This window comes from Sturnira hondurensis, unplaced genomic scaffold (assembly GCF_014824575.4).
Source record: "Sturnira hondurensis isolate 20B ecotype Veracruz unplaced genomic scaffold, ASM1482457v3 Scaffold0013559, whole genome shotgun sequence".
Lineage (NCBI taxonomy): Eukaryota > Metazoa > Chordata > Mammalia > Chiroptera > Phyllostomidae > Sturnira > Sturnira hondurensis.
In genome coordinates this window covers 1,887,012-1,904,787 of record NW_028086190.1, presented here as the reverse complement: position 1 = coordinate 1,904,787, position 17,776 = coordinate 1,887,012, and the positions used below count along the sequence as shown (strand labels likewise).

Here is a 17,776-nt window from a genome sequence, read left to right as displayed (position 1 = left end):
ACTTTGGAATAATCTCTTGCTTTTTTTACCCCTTCCCTTACATAGGCTTTAGTCATAGGTTTATTTCAGTTTCTGGAACCTGACAAGCCTTTATATATGTTCCTCCCTGTCCCCACTCAACCCTCACCTCCATTCTCTTGAGCTTTGCTCATGTGTTTGGCTGATCTTCAGGAATATCTTTCCTGATAAATACCCCTTTGTTACCAAAGGATGAGTTCGAATCATTCTGTTCCAGGGATGTCTACCCGCATGCAGGTAGACACCCTTGTGAATGGCAGGGCAGCTGTGAATGCAGCCCAACACAAAATTGTAAATTTACTTAAAACATTATGAGACTCTTTTCTTATTATGTGTTGCAATGTGTTTAATATGTGGCCCAAGACAGTTCTTACAGTGTGTGGCAGAGATGCCAAGAGTTTGGACACCCCTGTTAGACTTTCTCATTAGATTTGCTACTTTTCAGTGATAACTAAATCAGGACTTGAAATCAACACTAGATTCTCACTCTATTAATATCTAGGAAATAGTTTAATAAGCAAATCTTAACATGTTTTATCAAAATAGTTCATAATCATCTCTGTTTCTCTCCTTTTTTAGTGGAGCCAACTTTAGCACCTTGTTAATGAATCTGGGTCCTGAGAATTGTGCAACACTGCTGCTCTTTGTTTTACTCGAAAGTAAGATTCTGCTGCATTCTCTTAGGCCAGCTGTGTTGACTGGAGTAGCTGAAGCTGTTGTAGCTGTAAGTATAGAATCTTTCCTTTTAGTCCAGAGTCACTGACAGTATTTTTACTCTAAAGGCAAATTTCCTTCAATGAAAGCAACTTTGGAATTACCAGTACAAGTTTAACATAAAAAGAATAGAGTGGCAAAGAGAAATTTTTCTACTTGAGAGAAACTTTCAAATTCTAATTATTCTTATTTTAGAGTTCTTCAGAGAATCCATATAATTAAAGAATATTAAAACTTGTGAATGAAACTTAATTGCATTAAATGAGAGGCTCTGGACAATTTCAGCTGTCCTAATATTAATGGAAATAAATTACACAGTTAACTTTCTCCCAATTTTAACTTTTAATCATTGTGAGCCAGTAACATATATAGAATATTAAGTGACTTTTTTTTGCCTGAATATCATTTTATTTCCAAATTACCCCCATTTTCTTAAATTTTCTTTTTATTCAATTTATTGGGGTGATATAGGTTAATAAACTTATATAGATTTTAGTTGTACAACTCTTTTTCTTCCTTTATGTGAAGTTTTTAAAAAATATATATAATTGATTATGCTATTCCAGTTGTCCCATCCCCCCCTCTTCATTCCCCTCCACCCTGCACACCCTCTCCCACCCACATTCCCCGCCCCCCCCCCCCCTTTAGTTCATGTCCATGTGTCATAAGTTCTTTGGCTTCTACATTTCTGATACTCTTCTTACCCTCCTCCTGTCTATTTTCTACCTACCATCTATACTATTTATTTTCTATACCTTCTCCCCCTCTTTCCCCCTCCCACTCCCTGTTGCTAACCCTCCCTGTGATCTCCATTTCTGTGGTTCTCTTCCTGTTCTAGTTGTTTGCTTAGTTTGTTTTCTTTCTGTTTTAGGTGTGGTTATTAATAATTGTGAGTTTGCTGTCATTTTACTATGCATGTTTTTTGTCTTCTTTTTCTTCTATAAGTCCCTTTAACATTTCATAAAATAAGGGCTTGGTGATGATGAACTCCTTTAACTTGACCTTATCTGAGAAGCACTTTATCTGCCCTTCCATTCTAAATGAAAGCTTTGTTGGATAGAGCAATCTTAGATGTAGGTCTTTGGATTTCATGACTTGAAATACTTCCTTCCAGCTCCTTCTTGCCTGTAAGGTCTCTTTTGAGAAATCTGCTGACAGTCTGATGGGTACTCCTTTGTTGGTAACTGTCCCCTTATCTCTTGCTGCTTCTAGGATTCTCTCCTTCATTTTAATCTTGGCGAATGTAATTATGATGTGGCTTGGTGTGTTCCTTCTTGGGTCCAACCTCTTTGGGACTCTCTGAATTACCTGGATTTTCTGGAAGTCTATTTCTTTGGCCAAACTGGGGAAGTTCTCTTGTATTATTTGTTCAAATAAGTGTTCCACTCGTGGCTGTTACTTTTCCCCTTCTGATACCCCAATAATTCGGATGTTGGAATGTTTAAAGATGTCCTGGAGGTTCCTAATCCTCTCATTTTTTTGAATTCTTGTAACTTCACTTTTTCCTGTTTGGGCATTTCTTTCTTCCTTCTGGTCCACCCCCTTGATTTGAGTTGAAGTTTCCTTTCCATCACTACTGATTTCCTGTGGATTTCCCTTCATTTCAATTAGTTTTAGCCTTTATATGTTCCTCTAATTTTTGGCTAAAATCAACCAGTTCTGTGAACATCCTGATCACCAGTGTTTTGGATTGTGCATCTGAGAGGTTCGCTATTTCCTGGTCACTTAGAGTTATCGGCTCTGGGGCTTTGAGTTCTTCTTGAGCCATATTTTGGATTGTTTGTGCCTGTTACGTATGAGGAGCAGAGCCCTAGGTGTTCACCGGGGCCGGGCGACCCAGGCGCTGGGTTGTGACGCTGTATGTGGGGGCGGTGCCAAAGGAAAGCAATGGCGGGCACCCTTTGCTTCCTCCCACCACTACCGCAGGCCTCTTGGTCTATTCCACTGCTCCCGAATGTGTGACTATGGTCAGCTGCTGCTGGCTTCGTTGCTGGGGGCTGCTAGGTCAGTCTCACTTCTCACTCCTGCCATCTGGAGCCCTCATTGGGTCCGCCCAACGCTACCCCGGATGTCTGGGCGCCTGGGGTCGGGGGATGTTTCCTGCCCAACCCTGCTCTGCTGCTGGCTCCGCCCCTCTTACCCGTCAGGTAGAACCATTCATTGTTGTTGGACTTCCGCATAGTTCAATTTTCTGTTCTTTGGCTGCATCTTTGTTCTCCAAACCTTTGCTTTATTCAAACTTGGTTGTGGGAGAAGGCACAGTGTTTCCACCTATGCCTCCATCTTGGCGGAAGTCTAAATGAATGAGATTTAAAGATCATGAGTTTGTTTTTAATTTTTTAGGCAATTCTCTACTTTGAATTTTTCCATAAAACTGAATGTAGCTTTTGTATAGACATTAGAGGAATTGACGTGCAAAGAGCTGTTAGCATTTTTATTGTGCTTATGATCATTGTCATGCTCAAAGATTTTAATTACATTGGTCATTGTATTGCTTAATAATGTTTTATAATCATTTAATTTTTGGAATGACACTGAGCATAAAAAAAACTAGACGTAAATGCTTCTTAATGGTCCCTTTCAGTAATAGTAGTTAAATATATAATTTTATTGTAAATTTCAAATTTGGCTAATTTTAAAAACATTTTTTCCTAGATGATCTTTCCCTTTCAGTGGCAATGCCCATATATTCCCCTCTGTCCTCTTTCGCTGGCGGCAGTGCTTAGTGCACCTCTACCATTTATAGTTGGAGTTGACTCAAGGTATTTTGATCTTCATGACCCACCACAAGATGTTGTCTGCATTGACTTGGATACAAACATGTTGTATGTGTAAGTTGATTCTTTTTATATTTTCTACCATTTATATTTTCTCATATGTGCCTACAGCTCATTGAAAGCATGTAGAAATATGCTATTTTTAAAAGTTGTTAGTAGATCTCGTTTAGTGAATCTCAACCAGAGCAAATATTAGAATCCTGCAAAGCTGTGTTGTTTGGAAAAGAACATCATCTACATTAAAATAGTTCATATTTAGATACTAATGTTAATGGCAGACAGTAGATACTTATATGTTAGTCAAAACAGAATATGGATTAAAAAAAAGGTTAAACACTGCTTTCAGAGCTGAAGAGTTGATATACTTTCGAGTTTTAATTCAAAATCCATGTGTAAGCTTTTAAAAAATGGGTTTACCTGTTTGAGCTTAGTCACAATATAGGGTAATATTATGTCATTTCTATAGTTGTCAGGACTTGAATTTTATAAGGATGTATTTTATTGCAGAGAAATTGATATTAAAAATGATAATTTGTGTTTACTGGAGGTGATAAATGTATATAGCAATGGTACAGTGGGGTTATAGAGATTAGTATACCACATTAATAAAGGAAGCAGCTCTGGTGGATGCTTAACAGCAAACTGCTCCATACTTCCCCAGCCCCTCAAATGGAAAAGAGCAGTAAATACTGAAGACGTTGTTTTATTTATTTTTGTTTTAGCTTTTAAATTTTATTTATTTATTTATTTATTTTTGGAGAGGGAAAGGGAGGGAGGAAGAGAAAGAGAGAAACATCAGTATGTGGTTGCCTCTTGCACACTGGGGACCTAGTCTGCAACGCAGGTATGTGACCTAGGCTGGGAATTGAACCAGTGACCATTTGGTTCACAGGCTGTCACTCAATCCACTGAGCCACACCAGCCAAGGCTTAACATTTCTTACTGTTGGTGCCAACTTCCAGGTCTCAGAGTACTGTTATTCTGAACTGTTTGAGATTAGCATAAAATGAAAAAAATAAGAATTTTGGGTGAGACTTCAGTGATCACAGTGATGGAATTGGTTTGGAAAGTATCCCAAAGTGAACCAAAGGAATAACTTAAGGAAGGCAGAAAACATTTGCTTTAACTTTAAAAATAATTTTGAAATGTATCTACCATTGTATTTTGAAACCATAATTGTAGTAGCACTTTACTATGTATATGTGTATTTACTTATAGCCTAGAAATAATGACCCTCTTGAAAGCACTAAATATTTTTATAGCAATTTTTTATTGAATTATAGCTGCTATCCCTGAAAAGCAGTTATTTCTTGGTGGTGTACATTGTGATATACTTTTGGAAATGATTATTTATGAAATTGTAACTCAGATGTTTACCTTAATTTGCTTACTCTTAGTAATAAAATAATATTATAGAGATTCTTAATGTTGCCAGTTTAAAATAACGTCTATAAAATTTCTATAAATTAAAACATTGTTTTCAAAAATAACTGTGAATTCTTTGCTCAGTTTTATTTAAAGAATTATGGAGTATTCTACATACCCAAGAATTATAGAGGATAATGTAAATAACTCCCATGTATCTATCACTTAGGGTAAAAAGTGGAATATTACCAATAAATCTGAAACCCCTGGATAGTCCTCTGTAACATGTCTTGCCTCCTCTTAAATTTGATGTTTATTATTTCCATGTGCTTTGGAAACATGTATTACTTTAAATAATACTTTGTTTTGCATGCTTTACATTTTTTAAAGTTTGTATAGTTTTCTGTGACTTGCATTTTTACTTGGCATTCTTTATGAGGGTCATCCATGTGATACATGTAGCTCTAGTTCAATTTTTATGTTTATCAATGTTGATGTATATTTAGATTGTACCTAAATTTTTTTTTTAAATTATTATTTTTTCAGTCATCACCTGAAGCTAGGTTTATTTTAGAGAGAAAAGAAGGGAGGTAGGGTGGGGAGGAGAGAGAAACATTGATGTGAGAGAGAAACATTGATCGGTTGCCTCCTGTACATGCCCTGATCTGGATTGAACCCATAGCTTACCTGTATACCCCGACTAGGAGTTGAACCTACAGTCTTTTAGTGTAAGGGATGATGCCATGGCTGTACCTAGATTTTTGCAATTGTTAACAAGGCTGCTCTGGTCATTATTGTTCATGTTGGACAAGAATTCCTCTGAGGAATATACCTTGAAGAGCCTGTGTTGGTTGGTAGGCTTTACTGATGCCACATTACTCTTCCAAGTTTACTGCCTCTTCAGCAGCAAATAGGAGTTCTCTTTGTTTCATATCTTTGTCGATATTTGTTATGGTCAGAATTTAAAATTTTTGCTCATTTGATGGTAATGAGATCTCACTGTAGCTTTACTTCACATTTGCCTAATTAGTTACAAATAGAACATTTTACTTTCTTTTTATCCTTTGGTTTTTCTTTCCTGCTAATTGAATTTTCCCATTTTTTTGGTAAATTTTCCTGCTGAGTTGTTTATCTTTTTCTTTTGATTTGTGTAAGTAGTTTTTACATAATCTGAAATTAATTCTTGGTTTGTTATGTGCATTGCACGTAGCTTCTCCCACACTGACTTCTTGTCTTTTGTTTGTTGATGAACAATTTATTTTAATTGATTAAATTTATCAGTTTAGCTGCTCCCACACTGACTTGTCTTTTCATGTTGTTTGATGAACAGCTTATTTTAATTGATTGAATTTATTAGTTTCTCCTATGGATTGTTGTTTTGGTTCTTGTATATAAAATCCTCTGCTTGAGGTCATGAAATACTCTCTCAGATATTCTTAAAGTTGTAAGGTTCTGCATTTCTCATGTAGGTCTTTAATTCAGCTAAGTTTGCATGTTGGTATATAGTATGATATAGAGATACCATTTTATTTATTATTTTCACACACATAAACAATTGTCACATAGCACTGTTTATTGAATAGTGAGTTCATCTCTTTCCCACTAGTCTTCAGTGTCAACATCATTATATATCAGATTCAGTATTAGTGTGTATATCTGTCTATATAGGCTGATTATTCTGTTCTTTTGTTTTATCGACTTGCCAGTATAACACTATCTTAATGACTTTAAGATAAGTAAGTCATTAATTATCATTATTAATTAATTTAATTACCATTAAAATTAAGTTGTATACAACATGGATGACTCTTCAGACATCATGCTAAAAGATCTTATATGATCACATTTATATGAAATGTTAAACGCAAATCGATAGACATAGAAAATTGGTTAGTGGTTGTTGAGATGGGATGATGGAGGAATTGGAGGTTAATGACTAACAAGATGCAAGATTTCTTTTTGAGGTGATATAGATGTTCTAAAACTGATTCTGGCAGTATTTACACAACTCTGTGCCTCTACTAAAAACCATCAAATTGGCCATTTCAAGTGGGTGAAATGTGTGGTATATGAATCATATCTTAATAACATTGTTGAACAATGTTCTGATGTGATATAGCAAGAGTTCTTTTACCCATTTAAAAATTATTTTGATATATTTGGTCCTTTGCTTTTCCATATAAATTTTGATACAAGCTTGAGTTAGTTCCACACAAAGTGATGTTGTGATTTTGGTTAGAATTCTGTTGAATTTATAAATTAATTTGGGGAACAAATGACATCTTTTTGACATCGTCTCCTTATCGATGAATGTGGTATTTTACTTCGTAAATCTTAAAATTTTCAATAAACTTGTACTTTTCTTGATAAAACCATGCACATCTTTTGTTAAATTTACTTATTCCTAAGTACCTTGTGATTTTTATTGCTGCTGTAAATGGTATTTTAAATTACATTTTCTACTTCTTAGTTGCTGGAGTATAGAAATATTACTGATTTTTATGTAGTGGTCAGCTGCCTAGCAACTTAATTGAATTCTTTTATTTTAATTTTTCTGTAGATTGTCCTCAACTTTCTGGCTGTAAACAGTTATGTTATCTACGGTTCTTATTTTTAAGTTTCTTGTCTTAATTCTCTGGCTGAGACCCTACTTCAGTGTTGTATAGGAGTAGTCATGGCTCGTATCTTGTCTTGTTCCTAATTATTGCTTTAAGGCAAGAACTGAAATCCAGCCCAAGTACCGCGTTTATAAGTAAAATTTTGTTGGGACGTAGGCATGCTCATTTGTTTGCATTTGGTCCAAGGCTACTTTCATGCTAGTGGCACATTTGAGTAGTTGTAACACAGGCACCGTGGTTTTCAAAACATGAAATATGTACTATCTGACCCAAAAGTTTCCTAGCCCCATTCTAGGGTCTTGATTATTTAATAATAAATTACGGAACTTTCTCTTTACTTCTAGATTAAGATTATTTAAAAACATAAATAGTGTTGAATTTTTTAACACTTCTGTACAACTGTTGAGGTGAACATTAAGTTTTTCTCCTTTGATCTTTGTGGGTATATTACATTATAAAGTAACTTAGTTGTGCTGTGGCTGGTGTGCCTCAGTTGGTTGGTGTGTTGTCCTATAACCAAAAGGTTGCAAGTTTGATCCTCCATCCCCCATCCACAATTCCCAGAAAGGCACCAGAAAGGCTCCAGTTCTTGTGCATACAGGAGGCAACCAATCAATGCTTCTCTCTTGCATTAATGTTTTCTTCTTTCCTTTCCTCCTTGCTCTTAAAAAGCAATGAAAAAAATGTCCCCAGGTGAAGATAAAAAAATGAAAGTAAATACAGTAATTTAGTTGTAAACAATCTACATTCCTGAAATAAACATCATCTTGCTCTTGTTTTTTTATGTACTTATGTATGAAATTTTTTAAGAATTTAAGATGCTTGCATTGATGTTCATAAATGTTCAGCCTGATGTAGAGCACAGTCCATGGTTGGTGCATAGTGCTTTCATCTTTGTGAAGTTTTAAATGTTTCTTCTTTCTGTTAAAATAGTTTTATCTGACTTATACATTATTTAAAACTATTCTTTTGAACTTCTGAATTTTTTTCCTTAAATGCTGAATCTGTTGAATTGTGGACAGAATATGCTTTATTTGTCACTGCCTCTCTGATATTTGTTGAGATTTGCTTCTAATAGGAAATTTGAAGTCTCAAGTCTAAATTTGACACTTTTTAATTTAAGAGTTTACTTTTTTTATTTATAGAGAGAGGGGAAGGGAGTAAGAAAGAGAAGGAAAGAAACATCCATGTGTGAGAGGAACATTGATCAGTTGCCTCTTGCACACACCCCAACCAGGGAGTGGCCCACAAACCAGGCCTGTGCTCTGACCAGGAATTGAACCAGCAACCTTTTACTTTGTGGGGTGATGTTCAACCAACTGAGCCATTTTGGTCAGGGCAACACTTTAAATATCATAATCCTAAAATACTTTTGAGACAGACTTCAGTGTTGTATTCGTAACTCCAGTATTGAAAATCTATGCTGAAGAGGGAACTTCCGGCCAAGATGGAGGCGTAGGTAGACACACTGTGCCTCCTCCCATAACCAAAATAAGGACAACAACAATTTAAAAACAAAATAACAACCAGAACTGACAGAAATTGAACTGCATGGAAGTCGGACAACCAAGGAGATAAAATAGACACATTCATCCATACCAGTAACTGGGGCAGTCAGGCAGCCGGACGGAGAGGGATAGAGGCACAAAAAACGGTGGCACCGGGCGTGAAAGGTACCTCAGATGTTTAAGAAGGCAGTGGGTTGACCCAAGGTGCACAGGCAGCGGCTGGCAGAACCTGGGCACAGGGTGGCAAAGGGCAGATCCAGTGAGGTGGTGATTGTGAAGTGGGGCACAGCACACAAGGTGGCTGGCTGATGGGGTGATGCCACATTCACACACAGATAAACCAGGCAAAACTGGGGAGGAAAACAGACTGAGCAACCCAGGTTCCCAGCACCAGGAAATAAAACCTCAAAACACCTATTTAAAACCCTTTGGGGGTTGAGGTGCAAAGAGAGACTCCCAGCCTCACAGGAGAATTTGTTGGAGAGACCCACAGGATCCTAGAGCATACACAAGCCCACCCACATAGGAATCAGCACCAGAAAGGCCCAGTGTACTTGGGGGAAGCCTGGGAAGTGACTGAAATCCAATAGAGAGTGGAGCAAGCACCATTGTTTCCTCTTGGACCCTGCCCCCACATACAGCATCACAATCCAGCAACTGGGTTGCCCCGCCCTGATGAACACCTAAGGCTCCGCCCCTCATATGTAATAGGCGCAACAAGACCAAAAAAAAAAAAATGGCCCAAATGGAAGAAAAGTTCAAAGCTCCATAGCAAATACAATTAAGCGATGAACAGATAGCTCAGTTCACAGTTCAAAGCACTGGTGAACAGGATGCTCACAGAATTGGTTGACTTTGGTCACAAATTAGATGAAAAAATGAAAGCTACGCCAAGTGAAATGAAGGAAAATGCACAGGGAACCAATAGTGATGGAAAGAAAAGTGGAGCTCAAATCAATGGAGTGGACCAGAAGGAAGAAAGAAATAACCAAACAGAAAAGAAGGAAGAAACAAGAATTCAAAAACATGAGGAGAGGCTTAGGAACCTCCAGAACATCTTCAAATGTTTCAACATCTGAATTATAGGGGTACCAGAAGGGGAAGGGGAAGAACAACAAGTGGAAAACTTACTTGAACAAATAATAAAGGAGAACTTCCCCAATCTGGCAAAGGAAATAGGCTTCCAGGATGTCCAGGAAGCTCAGAGAGTTCCAAAGAAGTTGGACCCGAGGAGGAACACACCAAGGCACATCATAATTACATTCGCCAAGATTAAAATGAAGGAGAGAATCCTAGAAGTAGTAAGAGATAAGGAGATAATCATCTACAAAGGAGTTCCCATCAGACTGTCAGCTGATTTCTCAAAAGAGACCTTGTAGGCAAGAAGGGGCTGGAAAGAAGTATTCCAAGTCATGAAATCCAAAGACCTACATCCAAGATTGCTTTATCCAGCAAAGCTTTAAGTAGAATGGAAGGGCAGATAAAGTGCTTCTCAGATAAGGTCAAGTTAAAGGAGTTCATCATCACCAAGCCCTTATTTTATGAAATGTTAAAGGGACTTATAGAAGAAAAAGAAGACAAAAACATGTATAGTAAAATGACAGCACACTCACAATTGTTAACAATCACACCTAAACAAAAAGAAAACAAACTAAGCAAACAACTAGAACAGGAAGAGAACCATAGAAATGGAGATCACAGGGAGGGTTAGCAACAGGGGAATGAGAGGGGGAAAGAGGAGGAGAAGGTACAGAGAATAAGTAGCATAGATGGTAGGTAGAAAATAGATAGGGGGAGGGTAAGAAGAGTATCAGAAATGTAGAAGCCAAAGAACTTATGACACATGGACATGAACTAAACGGGGGGGGGATGTGGGTGGGAGAGGGTGTGCAGGGTAGAGGGGAATGAAGAGGGGGAAATGAGACAACTGTAATAGCATAATCAATAAAATACATTTTAAATCTATGCTGAACAGTTAGTATGATTGATTAAATTTGACTCAATAATTGAAATGAAAGGAGAAGTTTCTTGAAAACAGCTTATTCAGACTGTCTATATCAATTGTAGCTTCAGTAAAGACATTCTTTCCATATACTTTTTTAGTTTGACATGAAAACAGATGACAGACTTTATTAGTTATACTTTTGTTTTATAGAGCCGATGAAAAGAAGAACATGAACTGGAAGCAGCTTCCCAAAAAACCATGCAAAAATCTGCTTAGCACTTTGAAGAAATTGTATCCCCAGTTATCTTCAGGTAAATGTAAGGAAAAAGGAATTTTTTGATGAAAATTTTTGATGAAAATATAATTCTGCTCTGCTTAAAAGGAGTCTCATTACAAAAATCCAATAAGAAGAAATTAATATTGTGGTTCATACTGTTTTAAGTATGTTGTAAGTGCCCTGCCTGCTTGATGATCTCTCTTAGCTCTTCCTAATGATTCCATTACATTAATGGAGAGAGGAATTTCAGAAAGTCACAGGCTTTGTTTTGACAATTTCTTTAATTGTTCAATCATTATATATATTACAGTATATATCAATGTCATTTTTTCTCTTCTTATTTTGTCAGTTCACCGAAAAACTCAAGAAGGTTCAGCAATTGAGATGACTCCAATTGAAGCAGATTTTTCCTGGCAAAAAAAGATGACTCAGCTTGAGATGGAAATTCAAGAGGCATTTTTGCGCTTTATGGCATCCATTTTAAAAGGATATAGAACATATCTGAGACCAATCACAGAGGCTCCTTCAAATAAAGCCACAGCTGTTGATTCATTATTTGACCGACAGGGTGAGTGGCATTGAAAATGCAATCACTTTGTATAAATATGAAAAATACTTTTTGTTTGGTATTGCTACCAAGAAAAATTCTTTATCTAAATTTTTAGAACTTTATATTAAAGTATAATGAACTTCTGTCTATTTGCAGTCTGGCTCTGTGAATAGAATTTCTTTTATTTTTTATACTGCATTTTTTCCTTGAGAAACCTAAAGCTAAAGGACTTTAATTATAAAAAGTCAAAGCAATGGTTTCTTTATACAATAGTTATTTTAGAATGTGATTTGCTTTAGGTTTTCTTCAGTTTTACATAAACTTTGGCTTTATATACACTTTGCTTTAAAATATTCTCTAGCAATTAGTTTTTGGAATAGAGCCACCAGGTTTTTAAATTTTTCAAAAAATATGTTTTTTCCCAGGGGAAAACACTATACTGATGTTTTTTGTTTGTTATTTTAGGGAGTTATAAAACTTTTTATGATTATTCAGCAGCTGTTATATATTTAGTAACAACTTTACAGATTCATTAATACTTATATAAAAATTATATTACATTTCTGTACTTTTACCTAGCAGTTACTTTAAAAATAATCTGTTTTCTCCCAGTAATCCTTTTGTCTTTGATTATTTCTGCATCAGAATAACTTATCTCTCAAATATTTAGCCACTGCTTTCCAAGTCCAAGTAGTTATTTTCTAGGGATATAAAGAAGTATAAAATCTAGCTCTGTGGGATACTAAATGGGAAATAATCTAATTTCCTAAAGTATATCAAGAACTCAAGAAAAAAGATTTTACACAATTCAGTGAGAAGCTCTAAAAATACAGAAAAATAGAAACATCCTTTCAAATGAATACTTTGGAAGACTTTATAGAAGAAGACCATGACTTGGAAGAATTTAGATAAATGGAGATGAACAGGAAAGCCTTTCTAAAAACAATAAGCATTAAAAAGCAAATCTGAATTTGAATTTCTTTTTTCCCGTTTATGAAACATTTCTGGGATTCTGTTTTCTCATGAATAAAATGGGGATAATACCTAGTTTCATGCATGATTATGAAGATTAAATGAGAAAATGTAGGTGGAGCAACTAGCAAAAATACAATATTCAGTACTCATGATAACAGCTATTATTGTTAGTGGTAATAACACAATGGAAGAAACCTAAAAAAAAAACAAAGAACAAGGTATATGTCTTTGTTTGCAAGGTACAAGGTTTGCCTTAATGAAGTACCATAGATTAAGTGGCTTAAACAACAGAAATTTATTTTCTCACAACTCTAGAAGGTAGCTGGAGGGCCTCTCTCCTTGGCTTCTGATTGGTTGTCTTCTCCCTGTGTCTTCACATGGTCTTCATTCTTTGTGTCCAAATGGCCCCTTTCTGTAAGGATACTAGTCACATTTGATTTGAGTCCACTCTGCCTCATTTTGACGTAATTGTTGTTTTAAGGACCTATCTGCAAATGCCGTCACATTCTGAAATACTAGGGGTTAAAACTTCAGCAGGAGAATTTGGGGGGGACACAACCAGCCCATAATAGCATGTTTGGAAAAAAAGATTTAATGATACAATTTGACCAAAGTGTACAGTTTTAATAGGTGTTATGGAAGATGAGTCTGAAAATAAGATCAGAGCTCAGATTATGAGTAGTGTTAAGGGTAGTTTTAGATGCCAGATTAAGAACATGGAGTTTTTCTAATCAGCAGCAGTGGGTCATTAATTCATCTCTGTAGGCAGGAGACATTACTAATGGAATTTAGAAAGATAGATATTTCATTATAGTGTCTGAGGCCTTTTGTTGGTAACAGGATGACATTTGGTTTAATGGGGAATACAGACACTAGACAAAATAACACAAATACTATTTACATTTTACTAAGTGTGTTGTAAAGGAAAGTATTGGTTACAATGAGAGGGCTAGGTCATGGAAGTTTCCCTGAAGAAGTAACAATTAAGCTTTTGCCTGAAAGATGAGTAAGAATTAGCTCTTTCTTTTGAGATCACTTTTTCTTAGGGAATACCTTCATAAACATATATCAAATCATATATATAGCCATCTTCCAACTTAAGCAGTAGTAGCAATCAATATTCTGCTATTTGTGTTTCAGCTATCTTGAATGGTCTCTCTCTCTAAATTCCAAATAGGACATCATTTCACCTATAAGTTTTGTTAATTATGTTTGTAATTTTCTGAACTTATCTGTGCTTTTGGCTGCTTGTATCTTTATGGTGTTACTTACATTTCTACCATCATCTGTATTTCCTGTAAATGTGTAGTTGGAGCAAGAGCCAATCATCCAATAGAAATATAATGTGAGCCACATACATAATTTAGAATTTTTATTGGCCACAGTTAAAAAAGAAGTAAGCAATAGGGAAAATTATTTTTTTTAATTTTATTTTAATTAAATGTATTGGGGTAACATTAGTTAATAACATTATAAAAGTTTCAGGGTACAACTTTATAGTTCAACATTTGTATACTCCATTTTGTGCTCACCACCCAGAGTCTTTTTAGTCACCATGTACTTGACCCCCCTTTACCCTCTTGGTCCTCCTTCCATTCCTCTTCCCTTATAGTAACCCCATTCTGTTGTCTATATCTACGAGTTTGTTTTGTTTGTTCATATGTTGATTTTTGTTTTATGTTCCACATGTGAATGAAATCACAGTTCTTGTCCTTTTCTGTTGGACTTACTGCACTTAGCATGATACCCTCAAGATCTATCCATGTTATTTCATTTTAATAGTGTTTTCTCCAATGTAACATATCCAAAAGATTATTATTTCAACATATATCCCAAATTTTTTAGTTTAATGAAATATTTTGCATTCCTTTTTTTGTACTAAGGCTTTGAAACCAGCAGGTATTTTATGGTTACACCATTTCTTACTTTGGACCAGCCACATGTCAAGAGCTAAATTGCCACATGTGGGTAGTAGTTACTGAATTAAACAGTACTGATCTAGAGCTTGATTAGATTCAGGTTCAATTTTCTTGTTAAGTAATGCCAAAATACTTGGTGTTCACTACTTTCTGTTTTGAGGGACATAACATGTCTGGCTGTCCCATTTTTAGTGCTACTAAGATTGATCACTGGTTTTAACTGTCAGCCTCATTCATTCCTTACGGTTTCCCACCTGCTTTTCATTTAATTGTTTCGGCAGCATTTGCTGATAATTGCCTATATCTATTAGAAGGGGAAAAAAAAAACTTTTCTTTACTACTTGTTGAGAATAATCTATTTCTATTTTATGTAAGCCTTTCTCAACTAGTGTTTCACTGGGATGCAATGAGGACCACAGTGTGTGGAGTGCCAGGAGTGTCGAAGAGAGGCTGGAGGAAAAAGTGGCTCACAGACCATGCTTCTAATGGTGCATGTGAGCCAGATTGTATAGGATCTTTTAGAACCAGTGAAGGACTTAGTCTTTATTCTNTTTAGTGCTACTAAGATTGATCACTGGTTTTAACTGTCAGCCTCATTCATTCCTTACGGTTTCCCACCTGCTTTTCATTTAATTGTTTTGGCAGCATTTGCTGATAATTGCCTATATCTATTAGAAGGGGAAAAAAAAAAACCTTTTCTTTACTACTTGTCGGGAATAATCTATTTCTATTTTATGTAAGCCTTTCTCAACTAGTGTTTCACTGGGATGCAATGAGGACCACAGCGTGTGGAGTGCCACAGTGTGTGGAGTGCCACAGCGTGTGGAGTGCCACAGTGTGTGGAGTGCCACAGTGTGTGGAGTGCCACAGTGTGCGGAGTGCCACAGTGTGCGGAGTGCCACAGTGTGTGGAGTGCCACAGTGTGCGGAGTGCCAGGAGTGTCGAAGAGAGGCTGGAGGAAAAAGTGGCTCACAGACCATGCTTCTAATGGTGCATGTGAGCCAGATTGTATAGGATCTTTTAGAACCAGTGAAGGACTTAGTCTTTATTCTAAGAGTACTTGGAAGCCAGTGAAGGATATTTAAGTAGGTAATAGTATCAGATTTACATTTTTAAATCTCTTTAGTTTCTAATACAGAGGTTGAACTAGAGGCTCTAAAGTGTGAATCTACTAATTATGTTGGTTAATGCATTGGTCCAAGTGACCAGTATAAGTGACCTGGATTAGCTGGTGGTAGTATTTGTAGAAGAGTGATTTTTAGGAGGTGGAGTGGATAAAACATGGTGATTGAGTACAGGATGTAAGATACAGGGAGATGTCAAGAGCAACTTTAAGATTTTTGTCTTTAACAACCAAATTGATGGTCATACTCTTTATTTTTTAAATTTTTATTTAACTCTTGTGATGGTCATGCTCTTTATTGAGAAGGAAAACAGCCAAAGGGGGGAGGCTCTGATTATTCCTTAAGGAAAGGCTTTTGTTGTTGTTGTTGTTGTTGTTGTTAATGAGGGAGACTTCAGTATGCTGATAAGTAGCTAATAGAGGAAGAATTGTTCTGAGAATACTAAGGGGCTGGAATCCCAGGCTGAGGTGATGGGCTTGGCCTTAGGTAGGAGGACTGAACATATCCATTGTAAAAAGAAGGAAGGAATGAATGATAGCTGCAGAAAGAGTCATATATTTTGTAGTGAGATAAAGGTAGTTCTCATTTAATGATTTTCATTTTCTCTGCAATATAAGGTATGATCATTACGGGATAGGGGAAGAAAACATGGAGGGAGAACATTTAAAAGGCAGAAATAACTGTGAAAACAAGGGTAAAGGGTTGCTGGTTAGGGATGAACGTACAGTAGTGATTCCGATCCACCTAATTGTGGAACTTCTTTTTTCCCTTTTAACTTGTGCTCAGTCACACTGATGCAGATCCAGAGAAATCAGGCAGTACATTCCTCCAGGGCTAGGTTATACTAGGTGGGTTTGGCAAAAAAGGCAAAAAGCAAAAGAATTGACAGTGATAACAAGAAAGTGATTGAAATGATGGGCATGGGCCTGGGCATGGAATCAGTATTAGATAGGTAGAGAACTGAAAACAGGAGGGCTTAGGTAGAATGGAAAAAGGTAAATGGGTTGTAGATTTCAATGAGTCTGCTTCTGTCACCCCCACACATCAAAAAGAGCCTTGTTAGGTGTTCTTCAGTAAGCAAACCAGATAGATAAGGGTAATGGTCAGAGAATATCATGTAGATTACATATTTGAGAGGCAGAGCTATTTTTAATGATAGCAAGAACAGTCTAGAGAGTGTATATGTGACTTTGTGTAGAAGTTGGTGGTTGAGGTAGAATACACCACAGATCATTGAAAGTGTTGGATGGTTTGTGACTGATGTGTGTTAAAGAATGATGATAGTAGGAGTTGGAGAAGAGAAGACTTTGAAATGGTGCCCTGATCTTCATTGAATGAAGGAGACTGTCCTAAAGTCAGTAGATGGCTGCAGTTGGTAGGGGAAAGGGTAAACAGCCAGATGCTTGAACCTTCAGTGAGCAGAAACTTTTACAAGACTACACAGAAATAATTGTCTGGTAGCATTGCAGAAGAAGGACATTGACACTTCTTGCTCAAGAATATACAGAATATCAGAAATTTCTATTTGAGAGCTGTGGAGCTATAGGTTTCTTTTAAGAGTTCATGTTTCAGTGAAAACGTTCATGGTATAAGTTAAGCATTTTGTGGTTGAATCAGGCAAAAGAAGCTATGGTCACTAGAAGCTTCTTTAGTGATATATTATATATAAAGAGACTACAATATAATGTCATGTAGAAGTTTAAAATAATATTTAATGTAACATCTAGTTCCACTTTAAAATTTGAATTTAATTGTAATTTTGTTTTCTTTAGGATTTTTAAAAAGTCGAGATCGTGCCTATACAAAATTCTACACCCTTTTATCCAAAACACAGATTTTTATTCGATTCATTGAAGAATGTAGTTTTGTAAGTGATAAAGATACTGGATTGGCATTTTTTGATGACTGCATAGAAAAGGTAAAAGTTTGTCCTATACAACAATGTTAAGGAAAAACTTTAATAGTTTGACTACTGGTACATATAAT

The 17,776-nt window shown here is 36.2% G+C and overlaps 1 protein-coding gene across 6 annotated transcripts in view; it reads left to right on the top strand.

Annotated features, from left to right (window-relative positions):
• DENND4C (DENN domain containing 4C) overlaps positions 1–17,776 on the top strand; it is a 129,828-nt gene that overhangs the window by 56,626 nt on the left and 55,426 nt on the right. For all 6 annotated transcript variants that reach the window (XR_005068787.1, XM_037061907.1, XM_037061908.1 and 3 more), the window contains 5 exons: positions 598–742; positions 3,388–3,563; positions 11,156–11,256; positions 11,572–11,790; positions 17,563–17,708. Coding sequence is in view for 5 of the 6 variants with exons in the window: in XM_037061907.1 (XP_036917802.1) it covers positions 598–742; positions 3,388–3,563; positions 11,156–11,256; positions 11,572–11,790; positions 17,563–17,708 (787 nt within the window). In the remaining variant the exon portion in view is untranslated. The remainder of the gene's footprint in view (positions 1–597; positions 743–3,387; positions 3,564–11,155; positions 11,257–11,571; positions 11,791–17,562; positions 17,709–17,776) is intronic.